At 38.2% G+C, this 20,516-nt stretch overlaps 1 protein-coding gene across 3 annotated transcripts in view; it reads left to right on the top strand.

The window, feature by feature from the left end:
* JARID2 (jumonji and AT-rich interaction domain containing 2) overlaps window positions 1-20,516 on the top strand; it is a 244,922-nt gene that overhangs the window by 182,387 nt on the left and 42,019 nt on the right. For all 3 annotated transcript variants that reach the window (XM_083360663.1, XM_083360661.1, XM_083360662.1), the window contains exons 5-6: window positions 4,036-4,212; window positions 7,489-7,718. In XM_083360663.1, coding sequence (XP_083216789.1) covers window positions 4,036-4,212; window positions 7,489-7,718 — 407 coding nt within the window. The remainder of the gene's footprint in view (window positions 1-4,035; window positions 4,213-7,488; window positions 7,719-20,516) is intronic.

Here is a 20,516-nt window from a genome sequence, read left to right as displayed (position 1 = left end):
GTTGGGCAGTTTATATATTTAATAGATTAAGATGATCATAATCCCTGTCATCATCTCATGCTTGGTTCGTTTGCTTTCAGCTACTGATCTTTCTCCTCATCTCTTGAATCTCACCTTTGAGGATGTTCTGATACTGGTTTTTTTTTCCTCTTTGAAACATTTGGAAGTAGTTTATCGGGGGAAATTTATCTCATGTCTGATTTTTCTGTATTTAACTCAGGTTTTCAAGCAAAATAGGACTTTTTACTTTTTAAAAAAATTCCATTTATATCCCGCCCTTCTCCGAAGACTCAGGGCGGCTTACAAGCTTAGCAGTAGCCTTCATTCTATGTATATGCCTGCTTATTAGGACTTTCACACACACACCAGCGGCATTATTACAGTCAGCTTATTGCCCCCAACAATCTTGGTCCTCATTTACTTTGCCCAACTTGATACTTAAGCATCATTCATAGTAAGCACTGATTATCAGTGTCATCTCCCATCCAATACTTCATTTTTACTTTAGAATTCTCCTTGTGTTTTAGCACTGGAAAGTAAAATGTATGTTCTCGATATTTACAAATACTCTTCAGCAATTTAATCCACTTGTTTAGCGGTCATCAAAGGAGAGTCTGTCATCAAACCCAGCCTTCGTAATAAAAAAGAAAAAAATATTTTGCTAAAAAGCCTAATCCTTTTGTTTTCTTTATTATTACTCCCTTGATTATTTATTTATTTTTCTCTTCTCTGAGAGTGAGAATAAAGCTGAGTTGTTCCCTTTAGACGATTTCAATGACCGCGGTCTATCCCTTATCTGTTCCTTTCCTATAAAAAATAGTAACCCCTAAATCCCATCCGCATGCCACTACCATGAAGAATAAACAATTATGACATGTTTTCTCCACTCCCACCAACTGCTTTAGAGGGGTTGGTAGCAGTGGGGATAACATTGGGCCAATATGTCGCAGGCATAATTCTAGGCTGTCTAAGGTCCACTAGTGATGTAAGATGGATGCTTTGAAGGGCAGGCAGAGTCCTTCTGCAGACTTTAAATTGACTCTCCCAAGAAGTGCTCCTGTTTATTGAGGCATAAGCAAGCTCTGCCTACATGTTTACTGCAGAGAGCAAGCCTGTATATTGTTACTCTTATTTCCTCTTGGAAAAGATAAACCTGAGTCCCATCAACCATATGGACCCTTTACCTCATACTGGCAAGTACAAAAGCAGCCTTTAAATAGATCAGATTTCCTTTGCACTGATACTCCTGGTTTTACCTGAATGCTGAGTGGAAGATAAGGCAACATATCTAGGATTTCCCATCGATACGTATCATTAAATGAAATCTCTTTTCAAACAGGAGAATCCTTAATCCTTAAGAAATGTAGCCTTTGGCACTGGACATGTTTACTGGTCAAACCAGAGACCCCTATATCAAGATGTAGCTTTATTCACTGGGAAGACTTCAATTGTTTTAGCATTTCTGAAGAGTACAGCTGAGCTGTATTTACCTGTGAGAAGAAAGGAAGAATTAGAAACAGGAAAGGGGAATTGCTCAGGCATATAATCCATAGAAAAGAATCCTTTTTTTTTTTCAAACACCACAACCCAAATTACCCAGAAGGCTCTTGGAATGAAATAGCTTCTACTGGATTTATAATGTACCAATTTGATTTATGCCCAGATTTTTTAAAAAAAAAAACATTTAATTTGCACTTCAGTAAATATGGTGAATGTTTTGCCTGGTATTCTTAGAAGTAAACAGATACTGAATTATATTCTTGGTTTCATAGTTCTCTTTAAAAAAAAGTGCATCAAGCCAAGAGAAAAGGAAACTAGAGTTGATGCAGTGACCAATATTTACATTTTCTGTATTTTTATTCATGTTTTCCCATTACTTGGCAAGTTGCTACTTGCAGCTTGGTTTAATAAGAAATTCTGTGATTTGCTTTTAAATACTGTCTAATGGGATTTGTTCCAGGCTGGTTTACTTTTCATCTTTGTCACGCAGAATTCAAGATTTACACCGTTTACTTTTTATAATCTTGCCAAGAGAATATCAATACTGTATGTAAGTTCAGCTGCCTGTTTTATGGATTTATTACTTTCCATAACCATTGCTGAAAACAGCCTTGTATTTGATCTTGGGGATAGTACAGATAAAATAAATGCCTTTCTGTAATTTTTAACATTTTGAATTTTTAAAAGTTTTTAAAGATAAGATGAATATTAGCAATGTTAATTCTGACTCAGTAAGAACTGATATTTAATCATAGTAATCACATATTAGATTTTGTGTTATTATCTGTTTTTCCCACTCTCCTTTCTGAATTAAAAGTCCCAGTCTCAAAATGTGTCATTCTCTAACCCTTAATTTACAGACCCAAGTTACAAAAGGCTTTGGATCAAACTATAAATTATCTAGGTATTCTCAAGGCTGTACCTAGAATCCTAGAATTCTTAATGGAATTGATTCTGTAAGGGTGTGTATAAAACTGGACAGAGGGGGTAACCTCAACCAAAAACTGGAATCATTCTACTGGCAGCTTCATAGAGGTTATAACATTGAAATACCTGAGCAAACTTCATGTCCCAGGGCTGGTTGCTTAAAATGTGACCGATTGTGTTTCTCAGCAGTGAGTCTTTTAGTAATATGGTGAAACACGATTATTTTATTGACATATGCTTTGCATTTCTGACATATGTGCCTAAAAACAAAAATCATAAACGTCCGTCATCTCAAATGGCCTTCCAGAAGACTAGTGAAGGTAAGTGGCAAATGAAAAGGTCCTGAGGTGCTCTTGTGTGAGAAGTGAGGCTAGGTTCTTCGTCTTTCTTACCTTTAAGCTATATTGTAAATAATGTACGCATCATTACATCTACGTTTCGATACCTTATTGCATTTATTTGTTAGATTTATATTCTACCTTTCCTCCAAGAACATAAAGTGGCGTGCATATCGCTTGTCTTATGAATTGTTTTCCACCAGAACAGCTATTGTATTTTGGACTGAGGCATACGGTAATTACCCAGTGAATTTCAGTGGTTGAGATTACAGTTGTACCACTGTGTTCCTAATTCTGCTTTAATATCCGAACTCATTACACTACATTGGATCTTCATTTTATCACAGTGGCCTCCGTATTCCAGGTATTCCTGTTCTGCTCATGGCAGGCACAGTATTTTTATATTATAAGGATGGGTAAGGGAAACCTTGCATTTATGAAAACCAAGAGGACTATACTAGAGACATTAGTTCATCCTTTGTTCATAAATGGCCATAGGGCAGTTCTAAAATATGTATATGTATATATGTGAGTTCCTTTAAAAATGATAAAGAGGATCTTAAATGCTTTTGTCCCTACAGTGAGATATTTTGTGACCCCAGTTCAAGTGAGTTGAAAGACGAGAGTTTCTGGTGATGGAGTGCTGATAAGGCCACTACTCCTATGCTACTTTCACAATATAGGAAAGAAACTGCTGTTCAGTTGAGTGGCATCTTTAGCTGAAATGCAAGGCAGTTTTCCAGTTTAGAAATAGGAAAGGTTAAGTTTTAGTATCAGGATCTGAGCAGAGCAGGAAGGTGAAAAGATCATGACATCTCAAAGCCCTGTCCTTTTATACACCGTAGCTATATAGTCCCATCTTGCCTTTTTTTGACTCCTCCATAAACAGTCCTGTGCAGCTGTGCCTATCACATGAAAATTTCTTTAACAAATGCATGTAGGTGATTCAGATAAAAGCTATGGCTCAGTCTACTTGACAAAGCCCTTCCCAATTCAAATACTGCCATTTCTGTCTCTGTTCCTGTATCTTACCTTGAAACAAAAAATGAAGAAATCACTGTCTGACCAACTCAAATAGGTGAAGTCGCTGAGTTTCATAGGCAAACTTTTAGGGATATGTTCAGTAAAGAGGTGTGGGGGGGGGAGTGAAGGAGCAATTTTGAACTGGAAATCCATTTCCTTGAGCCCTTACTCTGTATTCCTCAATAACTTTGCTTTTAATAGCCATTTTCAAACAGCAACAATATTTATGTCCCTGATTTGTTTTCAGGTTCTTCTGCCCTGCCCAGCAGCATGGTATACTTTGGAAGTTCTCAGGATGAGGAGGAAGAGGAGGAAGAGGAGGAAGAAACTGAGGATGCGAAAGTGACCACAAATAATGCTTCATCTTCATGCCAGTCTACTCCTAGGAAAGGGAAAACACAGAAGCAAATTCCTAATGGACATGGTATGTCTTTGAATAGTGAGTTGGGGTGGAGAATATCGATGATGAGAAAGACAACCAAGGCAAAACTGGAGTTCTGTCTTCTGCACACGACCTCGTATTTATGAGACATGTAGCCAATGTTAGTCCTACGGGAAATGATAGGAGTTGATACCCAGCTTATATGAAGGACAACCAGTTGGGGAGTCTGTCTGAAAAGCACCATTTTGACTCAAAACAAATATCCAATAATTTATCCATTTAATTTAAGGGTGTGTCCTGTCTGCTTCAGAACCACATTTTAATGGTTTCTGATGGAATTTTCCTTTTCTATTGAAAAGGGAAACTAGAGCAAAACATTAGCATTGATGTTGACCAGGCCTACAAACAGCATTATATTCATTCCAGATTTGGTATTGTCTCTAATTGCTAGGTTAGTATATCAACCCTGGCACTAATACAGCCTACTTACCTTGTAGACTTACATCCATTATTTCTTTGCAAATCAGCAGAGCTGCCTTAGTCACCATGCACTTTCTTCACGTGACCTTCATGTCATATCCAGATAAATTGATCGATGCCTTGTCGGTAGAGCTTGAAAAATATATTTGGCATTGAGTAGCTGGAAGTCCTAAACTGTAACCGCCAGAGTGAAATAATACCTGGGCCACTATCTCCCATAAAAGTCATACATATTCTATTGACATTGGCAGCACCTTCGCAGTAAATCAGTTCCGTGTTCTCTCTCTAGGACTCAGTGATGAATTCTCCGGCCTTTGCCCCTCTGCGACTTATTTTGCATTGTCCTGACTAGGGGATGCCTAGTCAGCTTCTCTCATCAAAAGGAAATGTTTACTTACACACCTTATTTCTTTGAAGAGAAAGACAATCTTTATGGAGCTGTTTCCTAGCTTGTTTAATTTCTTAAGCCCGCTTTCCTTGATTTATGTAATTCAAATAGGAAATGTCGGTTTCATTTCCCCCGGTTCTGTTCTGCAAGAGGTTCTCTTTCTAAAGAATTACTAGGAACAGCCAACATTTTTCATAATTCAAATGCTTCCTTCCTCTAATTATTGGAGGTTTATCAGGAGGGAAGTTTCCTCTTACGTTTTCCTGTTAGATTTTTGTTAATTTGAAGGAAGAGAACAGTTAACTTGGATGGCCTGTTGTTTTGTTCTGTTCTTTTCTTTCTCCGATGGAAGAATGGATTGCAATGAATTTAAACTAAGAAAAGTATGTAAAACCCATTACAGTGATCATCTTATAGTTAAAAGTAAAAAAGATGGAAATACAGGTAGTACTCAACTTAAAACAATTCATTTAGTGACCATTCAAAGTTACAATTGCCCTGAAAAAAGTGACTTATGGCCATTTTTCACACTTACAACCTTTGCAGCATCCCCCATGGTCATCTGATCAAAATTTGCATGCTTGGCAGCTGGCATGTATTTATGACGGTTGTAGTGTCCCAAGGTCTTGTAATCACCTTTTGCGATCTTCTGACAAGCAAAGTCAATGAGGAAGGCAGGTTCACTTAACAACCATGTTACTAACTTAACAGTGATTCACTTAACTGTGGCAAGAGAGGTCGTAAAATGGGACAAAGTTCACTTAAAAACACTTGCTTAGCAACAAAAAATTTGAGCTCAATTGTGGTCGTAAGTCGAGGACTATTTGTATTTGATTGCTTACTTATTAGAATAAGGTACATACAGCACAATGGAAAGTATTTGCGAAAGAGATGGCAAAGTTGATGCAGGTTTGAAAAAAATATAGGACCCAAATGCAAATTGTAATAAATTTGGTGGTTTAACCGAATTAGTCTGAAATAATGTTATGGTTACTGTATAAATGATGGGGCTGATTTATTGTATAGGTAATATTAATCACGGAATGACATTGCTTCACAGCACTTAATTATCTTTATTACATAATGAGCTTTAATAATGGCTTCACTGGGAGTATGTTCATTTATTTTAAATTCTGAAGATTCAGAAGTGAAGGACAAGCGAAGCAGAGCTGGTCAATAACTATTTTTGCCTTGCTTTTTAATATTCAGAAAAATCACAACATTTTTTCCCCCATTTAATTGCTTCATCTTCCTGCCCAGTTGTGGTTTCAATCTGTCATTTTTCAAAAGCTGCGGCTGCTATTTCTAATTTTGTTACTTGTCACTTCATCATGTTGAGAGAGCATTAATTGGCAGGCGTTCCTAGCTTGACATCATCATGAGTACATTTTGTAGCCATTGGAGTGGGAATGCCAATCATTGCTCTGTCCTTGTAAGGATGAATAGAATGTTTGAAGTGAGCTTAATATGTTAACACTTCCAATTTTCTCTTTGTTGTTTTACATGTTCTCACAAATAAATGCCTGTATCCAAAAGGTCTGAGATAGAACCACTGAAACTATAATTGCATACCATTGGGTCTTTTTTCAATTTTTTATTATTCTGGTGTCCTTTTTCCTAGGGGAATTTTATGCTAATACTTATCCTTGTTGGGGCACAGAGCGAGAGTGCTTTATAAGCCATAGATATGATTATTATCTTGTCTACAGATCTCCACTGGGATATAGCTTGAAATGATTACAGGTAGCCCTCAACTTATGACCACAATTGGGATCATAAATTCTATTCCTAAGCAAGGTGATTTTAAGTGAGTTATGCCACATTGCACAACCTTTTTTTTTAACCTTTTAAGCGAATCGCTGCAGTTGTTAAGTGAATCACCCAGACATTAAGCAAATCTGACCTTCCCCATTGACTTCGCTTGTCAGAAGCCAGCTGGGAAGGTCACAAATAGCGATTACATAATCCACGAACATTGCAACTATACTAAATACATGCTGGTTGCCGAATTTTCATCATGTGACCATGGGGATGCTACGACGGTCATAAGTGCAAGGCCCAGTCGTAATTTTTTCAGTGGTGTCATAACTTTGAACAGTCACTAAACAAATGATTGTAAGCCAAGGACTACTTGTATCTATTTATAACTCTGTATGTCCTATTGTGGCAAACTAGTGAGATTTATTTGTGTCAAAGTACACATTAATTGAAGCAGTAGGCGTGAGCTTAAATGGACTCCAGAAGATGGTAGAGGACAGGAAGGCCTGGAGGAACGTTGTCCATAGGGTCACAATGGGTTGGACACAACTTGGCAGCTAACAACAACAACAACACATTAATTGCAGCAGCCAACAGCAATGGTATTTTCAGTTTGAAATAGAATTAATTTCTCTCATATTCTTATTATTTTTCTCTCTTTCTTGTTCCCCCCACCCCCTTTCTCTGTCCAGTCTTCAATGGATCCAGCAAATCAGTGAAAGAGAGGGAACCTGTTCAGAAACACAAAGTCAAAGATACAGTGCCAGCAAAGGAACGAAACAGTGAACACAGGTCTGAGAGTCGAAAGGACCAGTCTGCTGCTAATCACCATTCTTCAACAAACACGGGCTTTTCCACAAAAGGGCTCACTGCTAACAACCACCACACCCTTCATCAATCGGCTCAGGATTTAAGGAAACAGGTATTGTGTGATACACCAGTTGGGGCAAAGTGGTATCGGTTTATCTTAAGAACCACTCCTGGGAAAGATCGAGAGGGTTTGAGAAGTGCTCTGGGAAATAGAGTGATTTTAAAGTCAAGGAATTTTTTTTTATTTATTTCCCTTTTCGATAGGGCTTCCTAAAATGAATTTTCATTGAAAAGGTCTTGCTTTTCTGCAAGACGTTGCTGATTACTCTACCCAAAAGCTGTGTTCTGCATAAATTATACATCATTGCATTCTACCTTTCGATGTATTATTTAATTTATTTGTTTCTACCCTGGCTTTCTGCCAGGAACCCAAGATGGTATTCCTAGGACTCTCTCTCCTTTGCTTATTCCCCACAATATCAAGCTTGGGGTGGGGCTACAGTACACTGAGAGATAATGATTGGGTCAAAGCCAACTCAGGGTGTTTCAGCAACCAAAAGCAGACTCAAACAAGCATTTCCTCAAAGCTAGGTTAGTCTGTCAATCACTGATGCAAGGTTTCAAAAACATCTGAATTTGGGAAGGACAAGTCAGCCATGGTAAACACATCATCCCCAGTTGATAGAAATAATGGTTTGGCGTGCTATCGTGAATAGATAAGAGCTCCTGATGATTTAATCCCGGCTTTGTCATTTTATGTCAATTTTATTGAAATGACTCAGGAGAAAACAGCCATCTCTGTGCTGGATTTCATGTCAGCCTTCAAGACAAAAGGACCCATCTCTCTAGAATATCTTTCCCTGACTTGTGTTTCTGTTGTAATGACTGCTTTTTCCCCCTCTCTGTGTCATAAGGGTTGTAATCTCTAATACCTCCATGAAATAACAGAGCCTAAAGCAAGGCTTTGTTTGGCTGATGTTTGTTCAGCTGGAAAAGGCTTGGAAATATCTGCATGCTTTTGACTCTTTGCCTAGTTGGTACCTTAAGGTAACTTCCCCATCTGTATTTAGTAATTAGGCCAGGAATCCCAAGCCATCTTTTGTCAGTTGGTAGCTTTTCTGCTTAGCTGTCTGTAAATGTAAATTAAAATTGAGACATAAAGGTTCAGACTCAGGACTGAGAAAGATTTATTTTAGACGGTTCAGGTGATATTTCCTAACTAGCTGCTTTATGTGCCAAGTATGAGTGCCAGAGTCAAATGTTTCTGTCTCACCTTTTCCAACTGCCCCTCATCCCGTGGTTGACACTTGATTCTCAGCTTGTATTGAACATTTGGAGTCCCCTCTTATGTGAAAAATCAAAGAATTGCAGTTTTTGTGTCAGTCAAACCTGGATTGGATTTGTTTGATAACCAGTTATTTTGTTAACTGCTTTAAGGAGCTATTAAATGGGAAATGTTTGGTTCATATACAGTGAAAAATCTGAATACTAATCAGAAATTAAGCCCGGTGGTCAATGGGAGGACAAAGAGAAGTCCTTGGCCTTCATGCCCATTTGTGGTTCATGAAATCCAGCATAATCATTCAAACTTAGTCCTAATGTTCACAGTCAAGGCTATGGTCTTCCCAGTTCCAATGTATGGCTGTGAAAGGTGTACCATAAGAAAGGCTGAGCGCCAAAGAATTGAGGCCTTTGAACTGTGGTGCTGGAGAAGACTCCTGCGAGTCCCTTGGACCACAAGGTGATCAAACCAGTCAGTCCTAGAGGAGATCAACCCTGACTGCTCTTTAGAAGGCCAGATCCTGAAGTTGAAACTCAAATACTTTGGCCACCTAATGAGAAGGAAGGACGCACTGGAGAAGAGCCTAATGCTGGGAAAGGTTGAGGGCAATAGAAGAAGGGGACGGACAGAGAATGAGGTGGCTGGATGGAGTCACTGAAGCAGTAGGTGTGAGCTTAAATGGACTCCAGAAGATGGTAGAGGACAGGAAGGCCTGGAGGAATGTTGTCCATGGGGTTGCGATGGGTCGGACACGACTTCACAACTAACAACAAAACAATGTTCACAGCTTTGCACTTTTGTTGTGCTTGTTGTGTTGGTAGAGCAAAAGTGGCAATGAAATTTCTCTGCAAGACCTGCAGTGAAATTTGCTCTTTAAGCATTAACCATAGGAATGCCTAAGGCTTCTTATTCTTACTATTGTGAACATAATTCCTTTCTAAAATGGGACAAAAGGAGATAATGCAGAGAGAGGTTTATACACCATTAAAAAATAGTAGGGGCAGAAGAAAGTACACAGACTGCTAAAGTGAAAAAAAAAGTGACCCCCCTCCATTATACTTTTTTTTTCTTGATGTAGATGTCAAAACCATTTTATGAGACTGATAAGGCTTCTTTTATCCTCAACATAATTTGAAATGTATGAAGTATCCAGTTTTGAATAATGCTTCAAAGCATCTACATAGTTTTATAGGATTTTTTCCCCAAGACCAAATGGTAGGAAAGGAATAAACAGATAAAGCAAAAAATGAAGTACTGTGCAGCACGATGGTAATTTTAAAAAGTCATTCTTAATGTTGAGGGATTTTTAACATTCATTTGGAATGAATGGAGATTGTCTTGCATTCATTTCTTTTCCAGATAGGGATACTAGCTTATGTTACTATAAAATGTAGTATTACGGTACTACCTTGAAAGAATGATCTAGTACTTAATTGTCATATTGATTTTAGATGCACTATCTATGTGAGTTCCTGGTCAGTACACATTAGAACTACTGTAATAGAAAAGGCTCTTTTTTCAGTACAAGTAGGTATGCCTATAAAGATACATAATGTTAGCATTAGTTTTTAGCATTATATTTAGATTGTGGGATAAATATCAACATAATGTTTTATTCCAAAAGAGCACTTTTTTCCCTCTGTTAGCTCAGGGCTCCCAAACCGTTTCTGTTTTTTTGTTACATCTTTTATGTGTTGGTAGATGTACATGTTTCTTTCTTCTGTTGATGTAAGTTTCCTGCTATTTACATGCTTTCTCTCCCTTGTTGTCCAGTCCCTTTCTCAATCACTGATAGGTTGGGAGATTGGGAAGTCTAAAGCATTGGTGGCCTCTGTTGGTTATACAAACAGTGGTAAAAATGTTGTTTCAAGACTGGGCTGGCATCTTACCCATTTTGTCAAATAAGTTAATATTCAGTTTTTAAAAACTATATAATAGTTTAAATAGTTTTAAAATAGTTTTAAAATTAAAATAGTTTTTAAATTTTATATATATATATATATATATATATATATATATATATATATATATATATATATATATATATATATATATATATATATATATATATATATATATATATATATATATATGGGACGCGGTGGCTCAGTGGGTTAGGACGCTGAGCTTGTCGATCAGAAGGTCGGCAGTTTGGCGGGTCGAATCCCGAGTGCCGCGTAACAGAGTGAGCGCCTGTTACTCGTCCCAGCTTCTGCCAACCTAGCAGTTCGAAAGCACGTAAAAATGCAAGTAGAAAAATAGGGACCACTACAGTGGGAAGGTAACAGCGTTCCGTGTGCCTTTGGCGTCTAGTCATGCCGGCCACATGACCACGGAGACATCCTCGGACAAACGCTGGCTCTTTGGCTTTGAAACGGAGATGAGCACCGGCCCCTAGAGTTGGAAACGACTAGCACGCATGTGCGGGGGAACCTTTACCTTTACCTATGTGAAGGTAAAATATGTCTGAATCTGAGTGTGACTGGGGAAAATAGAAAATACAGTTTCATGTTTGTGAATGTGTGGTGACTTTTAACTCATTAGCTGGTGTGGGTGTAACAAGTGATAAAATCTAATGATTGATCACTGTTACTTTTTACAATTCAATTAACTTCTTTCTTATGTGCTCAGTGTAAGCACTGCTTCAGGATGGAACTCTAACTCTAGAACCTCTGTGGTGATCCTGCGCAGCGGGCAATGCAACCATTTTATTAGACTGGCTCACAAAAATTGTGTGTGTTTGATTAATGGGGGGAGACATGTCAAAAGTAGAAAGGTAAGAAACTGCTTATCACAATTGCTTTTGCTTCCTTTGATACCGATTCTTCAGAGTATTTAAAGGTAATTATGAGCAAAATGCAAAATTGGTGAACAGTATAACATCTGGAACTTACCTAATTATAATTGGATAGTTTTTTTAAAAAAAATATGTTTTTCTTTCTGGGTTGAAGCTCTTGGTTCAACCTAATGGAGTCCTTGGACCTCTCTGAGCTTGATTGTTTTCTTGCAGATATTTCACTATCGAACTAGATAACATTATCAAAGGTAGAAAAAAGTGGGATTTGCTCTCTATTTATATACAGTGGCTGTCCTATCAGTGTTGATGGAAGTGTTATTTTCCTCTTGGTGCTTCCTTGATTAGACTGTTGTTTACTGTAGACAAACCACCAAGGAACAATTCTTTCTGCATTAGCAATAGTAATAGCACTTAGACTTATATACCGCTTCATAGTGCTTTACAGCCTTCTCTAAGTGGTTTACAGAGTCAGCATATTGCCCCCAGCAATCTGGGTCCTCATTTTACCGATTTGGAAGGCTGAAAAGGCATTAAAGCCTACAACAAAATGCCCTGCCCACTAGTGTCAGAAACAAACCTCCAATAAACTGCACAGCTGGATGGAAATTGTCCAACAAAGTGGGTGGAAAATGATACAGCTAATAATTATGAACACGTACCTCAGACTAAACAGATAACAGCACACCATAAAAAACCCCGAAAAGCAACAAGAACAGACCACTGCCCCAGAACACGTATAAATGCTGACAGCCACCATCAAGAGTGCATTCCAGTGACAAGTTGGAAAAAAGAAAACTAAACTCTTAACCAAACTGCTCAAGCTAAATTCCAGAAACAAAGAGATACCTGAACCTGAATAGTTTGTCAGTATGTCCAGCTGCCCACTATCTACCACAGAATACAATTACCTGCAGAAAGGCCTAAACTATAACAAATATGTTAATCAGTTAGAATTCTTTGCAACCTTAGAAGCAGCATTTAAAAACCACAGAATCTGTCACAGAGTTCCAAGAAAACAGACTTATCTTACCACAGATCAGAAGAACACTGAAGCAGAATCAGTTCAAAGCAGAGGAATGAGTAATCTTCAAAAATTTAAAGAAGGACCAAAACCTTACCATCATCCCAGCAGACGACTGAACCATGGTGATCATGGACCAAACACAATATATACAAAAAGCCAGAGAATTATTAGAACAGGGCTTTTCAACCAGTGGTACGGGTACCACCTGTGGTACATTGGCACCTGGCAGGTGGTACGCGACCGTCCTAGAAAAGTGGTAGCAGGGGAGGGTAATGAGCTGAACTGGTGGCAGCACTGCACAAGCCTGAGCGAGAAATGGCTGGAGATGCAGGGCTGTCAGGGCTCAGCAGAAGTGCCAGGATCAGTGCCGCTTTCCAGCTGATATGCACTTCTTTGGGACTGTCAGGGCTCAGCGGAAGCGCCAGGCTCCAGCTGGAGCTTGGTGCTGATCCTGGTGCTTCTTCTGAGCCCAGAAAAAGCACTGATCAGCTGGAATGTTGCAGCATCTCCAGGGTCTTGTGATTTACATTCAGATGCTAGGCAACTGATTCATATTTATGATGGTCACAGTGTCCCAGGGTCATGTGAAGTGACCAAAACCTGCTGCAACCACCCAGCGGGGGGGGGGATAAAAACCAAACACCCTCCCACCCCACCCTCTCTGCCAATCCTCAACAGAAATGCTCACAACAATGAAAACCTCAGACAGGAAGAATAGTGCCGCTGGGCAGGCAGGCAGGTGTCTTGCTCAGCTGTGGCTTGGGCGCACTTTTTCCAGTGCCATTGAACAGTCACTGTTGTGAGGACTACCTGTACTTTATCACTTTTTTCCTTTTGGGGGGGTCATTAAGTTTTTGACACCTTGCAATGTGTCTGGTGGTACTCAGATATTGCCATATCCTAAAAGTGGTACAATGGGTGAAAAGGTTGAAAAGCCCTGTAGTAGAAGACAAAGAAACCCACATCCCAGCAAATACCAATCCAATACAAAAACTAGACAATCATATCAAGAGAATCTTTAACTCCCTAACCAAGACAGGTCAAATCACGAAAGAACAATGGTAGATGAAAAGCATGGACCCATCCTCTCGTGTTTCTTTGGACACCCAAAAATACCCACATCTGAGATACCTCTCTGTTCAATTGTACTGTTACCAGGGACTCCAATCTACATCATGGCTAAAAATTGACAAAAAGCTTGGACATCTCACAGAGCGAAGCACATATTCCATCAATTCCCTATTACAGTGCCTCCAGAAAATCAAAGGCTTGGTTTTATTTTATTTAGCATATGGTAACTAAGATAAAACCATAATAAAATATCATAATATGGAGCCATAGTATTGCAATGGGATAGATGTTATAATTTGATATATAAGGATGCTAACCATCTAATGGCTTCTGGTGCAGTTGCGATGAGATCATTCCAGATGCCTTGAAATTTCATGAGGAGACATTCTTGAACTATATGTTTTATAGTTTGTTCCGGTGCACCACAGTGGGCTCTCAGCCATTCCCCACTTAAAGAGCTTTGCTTTAGTTTTGGCATCATCTTTTCTGATTCTGTTCAGGTGGCTCCATATTTTTCAGGGCAACTGCATTCCTGAAAGTGATTTTATTGGATCTGCATGCTATGTTTGGTTGTGGTTATTAAAAGTGGCCATTCTTAATTGCCATTCTTCATCTAGATCAGGTGTGTCAAACTCAATTTCATTGAGGGCCGCATCAGCATTGCGGTTGCCCTCAGGGGGCCGGGTGGGTGTGGCCTGGGTGGGCGTGGCCTACTGGGTGGGCATGGCTAGAGTGTGTATGGCCTACTGGGTGGGCGTGGCCAGCTCTACATCGTTCGCATCAAGGGTGCCTATGGGGGCCTGGGCAGGAGTGGGACAGATCTGAGGGTCTCTGGCAGAAGGAGGGTCTCTGGGCCAGGGCCAAGGCAGTGGGGGCCATTCCCTCACTGTTTCCAAGATGGCTTCACGGGCCACATGAAACCACTTCGTGGGCCGCATCCGGCCCCTGGGCCTTGTGTTTGACATGTCTGATCTAGATCGTAAGACCTGGTATGTTATCCCAAATTGATTTCCTAGACTTAAGTCTGGTGAGAGGTAGAGAGTCTTAATATTTTATGTTTTGGAAGATCTCTAGGAATTGATGACACATTTATCTTATTTCACCCTCAAACTGTCTGTTGTCATCTGATATCTGGAGGGGCACTGTTAGAAAGAACATGGAGCCATGAGAACAGTGTGGATTTAAGGATTCCAGATACTGTTTTCATTGTGTTCATTAAGGTGAACACCAATCTTGTTGGTATGACAACTTCTTCATACAGGTGTGCAGTATTCAGCAACAGTATACTAATGATTGTGCCACTATACACAATGTTTTTGCTTGTGCTCCCCAGCCTGTTCCTGCTATTTTCCTAATCATGTGTTCCTGGTTTTCAGGGTTTTTTCTGATTACTTCAAGGTGTTTTCCAAATGTAAGGGATCAGTCAAGGATTATTCCAATCAAATATAAGGGATCTGTTAACAATTACTCTTTTATATGCCCTAACTCAAATAAAAGATTTGATAATAGAAGAAGATGAGTTTATGGTTTCATTTGATATCACAATGTCTATGGAGATTCTCAATCATCCGGGTCATAATTGTCCCAAAGGTGGTTTTCCAAAAGGCAACTGGACTTCCTAGTTTTTTTTCCATGAAAACGTCTCACTTCTCATCCAAGAAGCTGAAGAAGTGAAACATTTTCAAGGAAAAAAAGACAAAAAAGTCCAGTTGTCTTTTGGAAAAGTACCTTTGGGACATCCAATATCATAGTACTCTTTACATCTATAGACACAGAATTAATGAAAGAATCTATAGCAACACTATTACAGAATATACTCCACAACTAAATACACTAAGATCGAAAGACCCAGAATCATAGACCTCATCAACCTTTGCCTCACTATCTACTTTCAGTTTGATGAAAAAATATGCTGACAAATCAAACAAATACCCATGGATTACCACTTTCAGGACTTATTAGTAGAGATTATAATGCAACGTCTAGAAATTATGGTACCCCCACGCATACATAGATAACACCTAATAATAAAAAAGAACAGCTAAAGAAGACACATAAACAATCAACACCATCTCGAAAGGAATAAAATTCACAAAGGAAGAAGAAAACAACAACACACTATCCTTCCTGAATATCCTCATCAGCAGAGAAAATAGCAGCAAATTAGAAACACAGGTCTCTTGTAAAACCACTCGCACTAATCAATTGCTTCATTACCAAAGTAACAACCCAACTTCTCACAAGAGAAGCTATGTAAGAACACTGTTCAGATGAGCACAAACACACTGCAGCAACTCTGAACATCAAGAAAAGGAAACAGACCACCTGTACACTGGCACGTATCAAAAACGTGTGAACCAATCAACAGACTATTACCACCATATTTAGCACACAAACCAATAAGGCCATTCAAAATAAGTAAAGCCAAAAGATACAGAAGCCCCATCTTCAACGTACAGTGTAAGGATGGTAACAACCACTACATAGAACAAACAGGAAGAAGACTAGCAGAATGCATCCATGAAAAACAACTAGCAACCAGAAGACATGGTGACAACTCCTTAATTGCACAATACATAGACAGACTTAACCAGAGTTTCAGCTGGGAAACTGTAAGCATCCTAGATCAAGCCAACTCTAAAAAAACACTAGAAAATTCTTAGAAGCCCATCAGTCAACCAAATCAACCATTAACAAGCACATAAAAATGGAATAACATTTATGTACTATTCAAAAAAGAGGCAATCAAAAAACTAAAAAGACCTCCTCACCAGGAATCCAGATAAGCAGGGATTAACATCAGGATTAATACCAGACCAAGAGTAAACAGAAATAACCAACTCAGACAAACAATAAACAACAGCCTAATCAAGTATCTACGAAAAAACAACATTCCCACCAACACTAACAACACTTGCCCAGCTATAGATACTAAACCCCATTCCCTTCTAGCACTGATGATGTTACCTAGTTGGATAATGAAACGTCTGCAAGAAAACAACCAAGCTCAGAGAGCACCAAGGATTGTGCAACTCAACCTTTAGCTATAAATATTCTCTTCTATTGACACTAATATTAATAGTGAGGCAATCTACAATAAGATTTGTATACTGTTATCTGAATTAGACCCATTGCTCTTTCTGGTGATCTACAGAAGCATCTTTTTGGAGACAGACTTTCAGACAGATTATTTTGTGCCTTATAAAGTAAAAGTCTGGTTCAGTGTTTAGGAACCTAATGTCATTTTCAGATTGAAAAAAAATCTGTTTAGAAACAAATTGGGGATTAAGATGTATGGGCAATTTTAGAAGATAGAAGACAGTATATTTAAAAAGACTATGCACTCATGCAGTTTCATAGCTGGCTCAGAAAGATCTAGCTGGAGGTATTATTTAGGTACTTTTTATGTACCAAATTAGTTATGGTAGGTTGCAGTTTCTAAAATTTCCCCTACAATACCGTGCATTTTTATCTTGGCAGTTTTATTATGGATTGCATTTTCCCAATGATTTAAGGAGATTGCATGCATGAAGAGGAGCTGTCGTAAGGAAGGTTTCCCATCCACACACCCCAAATGTTGGAAACCACAGCGGTTTTAAAAATGGCTATGGACTGAGTTGATAAAAGTCTTCTAAAGAAAGTTTTTGTTTTGTTTATTTACTAATTTTCTTTTAAGGAACTAATTCTGTTCCTTGAAATTATGCTAAAATAATCACTTTCCTGAGCAATCTGTATTTCACTGCTCTCTGCACTTGGCTGAGTATGTTAGTTTTATGCTTCATTTTCTTTCTTCACAATTGTCTTCTCACTTCCCCCCAGTCACATGTGCTGCTCCTTTCATTTTGCTTCTCTGATGCTTATCTCCAATTTGATCTTTCTTCTTCCATTTCTGACTAATGTTGCTCTCGCGCAATCTTTTCCTTAGATGTAGCTATTTATTCTTTATGTTTCTCTCCAGGCTCTCTCTTCATGAGCCAAATGTACTTCAACTTGGCTGCTATTTAATTCCCAATTGTCCCTTTTCCCCCCAGACTTATTTTTTAATGTCTTACCTCTCTATTTACTATTGTAGCCCTGGTGTGCATAAATGTTCTTTACAAAAGCTTAGCCATCTGAACCTGTTAAATATTTTTGTCAGCATTTATTGAAGGTTTTGTATTTGTGAGCAAGCTTCTTCAAAAGACTTTTATTGAACAATCATCCTGCCTCATTCACAGAATTTTATAAAAACTCAATCTGGCATTGTGATCCATTTATAATTTGATTTTATTCTCTTATTAAAGGGAAAGGAAAGCAAAAGTGTAATACAGTTCATTAGTGTCAACCACTGCTACTCTTCTTGCCTATTTTAAAAGAAAATTCCTTTTGGAAACAGTGGATCAAAGGGACCTTTCAAATGTATGAAAAGGAAATGGGAGTTCAGAATGTGGAGTTCTGCATTTCTCTAGCTGGGTTTCCAGAGTGGGAAAATAATAGGGACTTACTTTTTCATAATTGTATTGGAAATAAGGCTGCAACTTTCCCTTTCCTGGTGAAATGCTCTTCAAAAAGAATTCTAAACATGTTCCTCAGAAAAAATAAGATGCTAAACTGATAATGAAAACTTACTTCGAAATACTGTATAAAGAAAAATTTATGCATGGAATCCTTAAGTAGGACAAGTGGGAGATGCAGTACTATTCACTCAGCTATGTTGCATCATTGTAGAAGCAGAAGCTGCACTGGCAGAAAAATAGCATTATTCCTCTTGAAGTATGGACAGTTGAAGGGATTTATTTTTTTTCCCCAGGAGTAGAAGTCCTTTGCCTTGCTGCATCATGAATTATTTCCCTTCCCTATTCCTGCAACAAAAGAAAAACTTGTTCATGCGGAAAAATGCACTCATTGAAGACTTTCACTATTTCTGGAGAGAACTAGAAAAGAGCTCCAACAATTAGATTTCACTAGGTGGTTTTTTTTAAAAAAATATGTGTTTTTTTACTTACTGAAATGCTAATGCTTACAAGGTTTCAAATCTAAGGAGTCATATCGAGGCATTCAGTGAGGAAAATATTGGGACTGGATATGTTTGTATGTTCAAGAACGTGTAATTTGGAAAGGTTTTATGAACTTCTTTCATTCTGCCTTCACTTCTAACCCTAATTAATATGAAGCATAATCTAACCAACGCTTCTGTGTCTTATTCTCATACTACCCAGTATATTGCATGTGCTTAATATAGTCACTTTCTTGAACCAGACAGAATCTGAGGTGGTTCTTTTCTGAAAGTTTGTTATGGAAAATTATGGTTCAAATCCTAATAAGACTGTGGCTCCAGCATATCCTGTCATAAAGTATGTTTTTGATATCAGAATACAGTAAAGCTCAGAGAATAGGAAATGCAGAAAGAGTTATACATTGGCTACCAAATCAAGGAATTGAGAATGGTAAAGTAGCATTTCATATGAGTATTTCGAGATCAGCTTTCTGCTAAACGGAGTTAGATTTAATTTTAAAATCTCTTCCAGCTTTCTTTTCTCTTTTATACACTTGTGCTTTGATGTTTCTGTTATTTGCCTATGACTTGGCAAGCATTTGAAACAAGAACATTTTTCTGGTAGTATCCAGGAATACACCCTGGGATTGTTTTATGTGCAGGCTCTCATCACTTGAAAGCAAAATTGTTTCCACTTGAATGTTTGTTGTATTTGTGTTGCTGCAAATGTATATATACTTTGAGAAAACAAAACAAGTCATCTAATCCAGTGCAGTCTGCGCTAATCTTCTCATTTATTTTATAGTGTGTAAAACAGCACACGTTTTTTTTGTTTTAGTAATTTCATCTATGTACAGAATTTCAATTCTCTACACCAGGAGTAGGCAACCTTGGCTCTTTTATGACTCGTGGACTTCAACTCCCAGAATTCCTGAGCCAGCCATGCTGAGGAGAAAGGGAGAGGTTTCCATGCTGAGCCATGGTGGCTCAGGAATTCTGGGAGTTGAAGTCCATAAGTCATAAAAGAGCCAAGGTTGCCTACCCCTGCTCTACACTAACCTCACTTACTTTCACACAGCAAAATAAGGTCATTTCATAGAACTTCAAATACCTTTGTCCAATGTTTTATTATATTTTTTTCTTTTTCTTTCCTTTTTTTGAGCAGACAAAATAAAAACATTTTTTTAGTTTCTGAAGCAAAGATGCAGGAGAGGGCTAGCTGCTTCTACATCTATATAATGTTACGAATAAGAAGGACAGCTTTTGGAGGAAATTGCTTCAATTTTATGGTTTCTTGTACCAAGATTTTAATAGTTTCACCCATAGTCTAATATGGTGCTATTGGTCAAAGCTTACTGTATCATTCTGCTTGCTGCCTCTAAATATCTTCAGCAGCCTCTTAATATTTACTTGATTTCAATAGTTAAATAATGTAATTTTGCAATGTTAAATTTTTAAATCCTGCTTCTTCATATCTCAGTTCTGTTAATGTTTAGCATAAAACTTTAATCAGTCATACATAGTTAAAAAAATTTTAAAAAGTGACAACAGTAATTTAGGATGCTGATAAGAAATAGAAAAAATGGAACTTCTTGCCTTCTCTCACAGCTATAAGTCACTTTGGGGCAAATATTACAAATGGCAAAGTTTGTAGGTGTCTTTGTTCTCTGTTTTCCCCTTAGAATAATTATTCTAGAATTTACCTTGGCAAAGCTAGACATTGATCAGATACTGGAAAAAATCAGTTAAATTCTGTGAAAA

The sequence above is a fragment of the Vipera ursinii genome (assembly GCF_947247035.1).
Source record: "Vipera ursinii genome assembly, chromosome: 3".
Lineage (NCBI taxonomy): Eukaryota > Metazoa > Chordata > Lepidosauria > Squamata > Viperidae > Vipera > Vipera ursinii.
The sequence above is the reverse complement of the archived record's forward strand: the minus strand, read 5'-3'. Positions and strand labels throughout refer to the sequence as shown.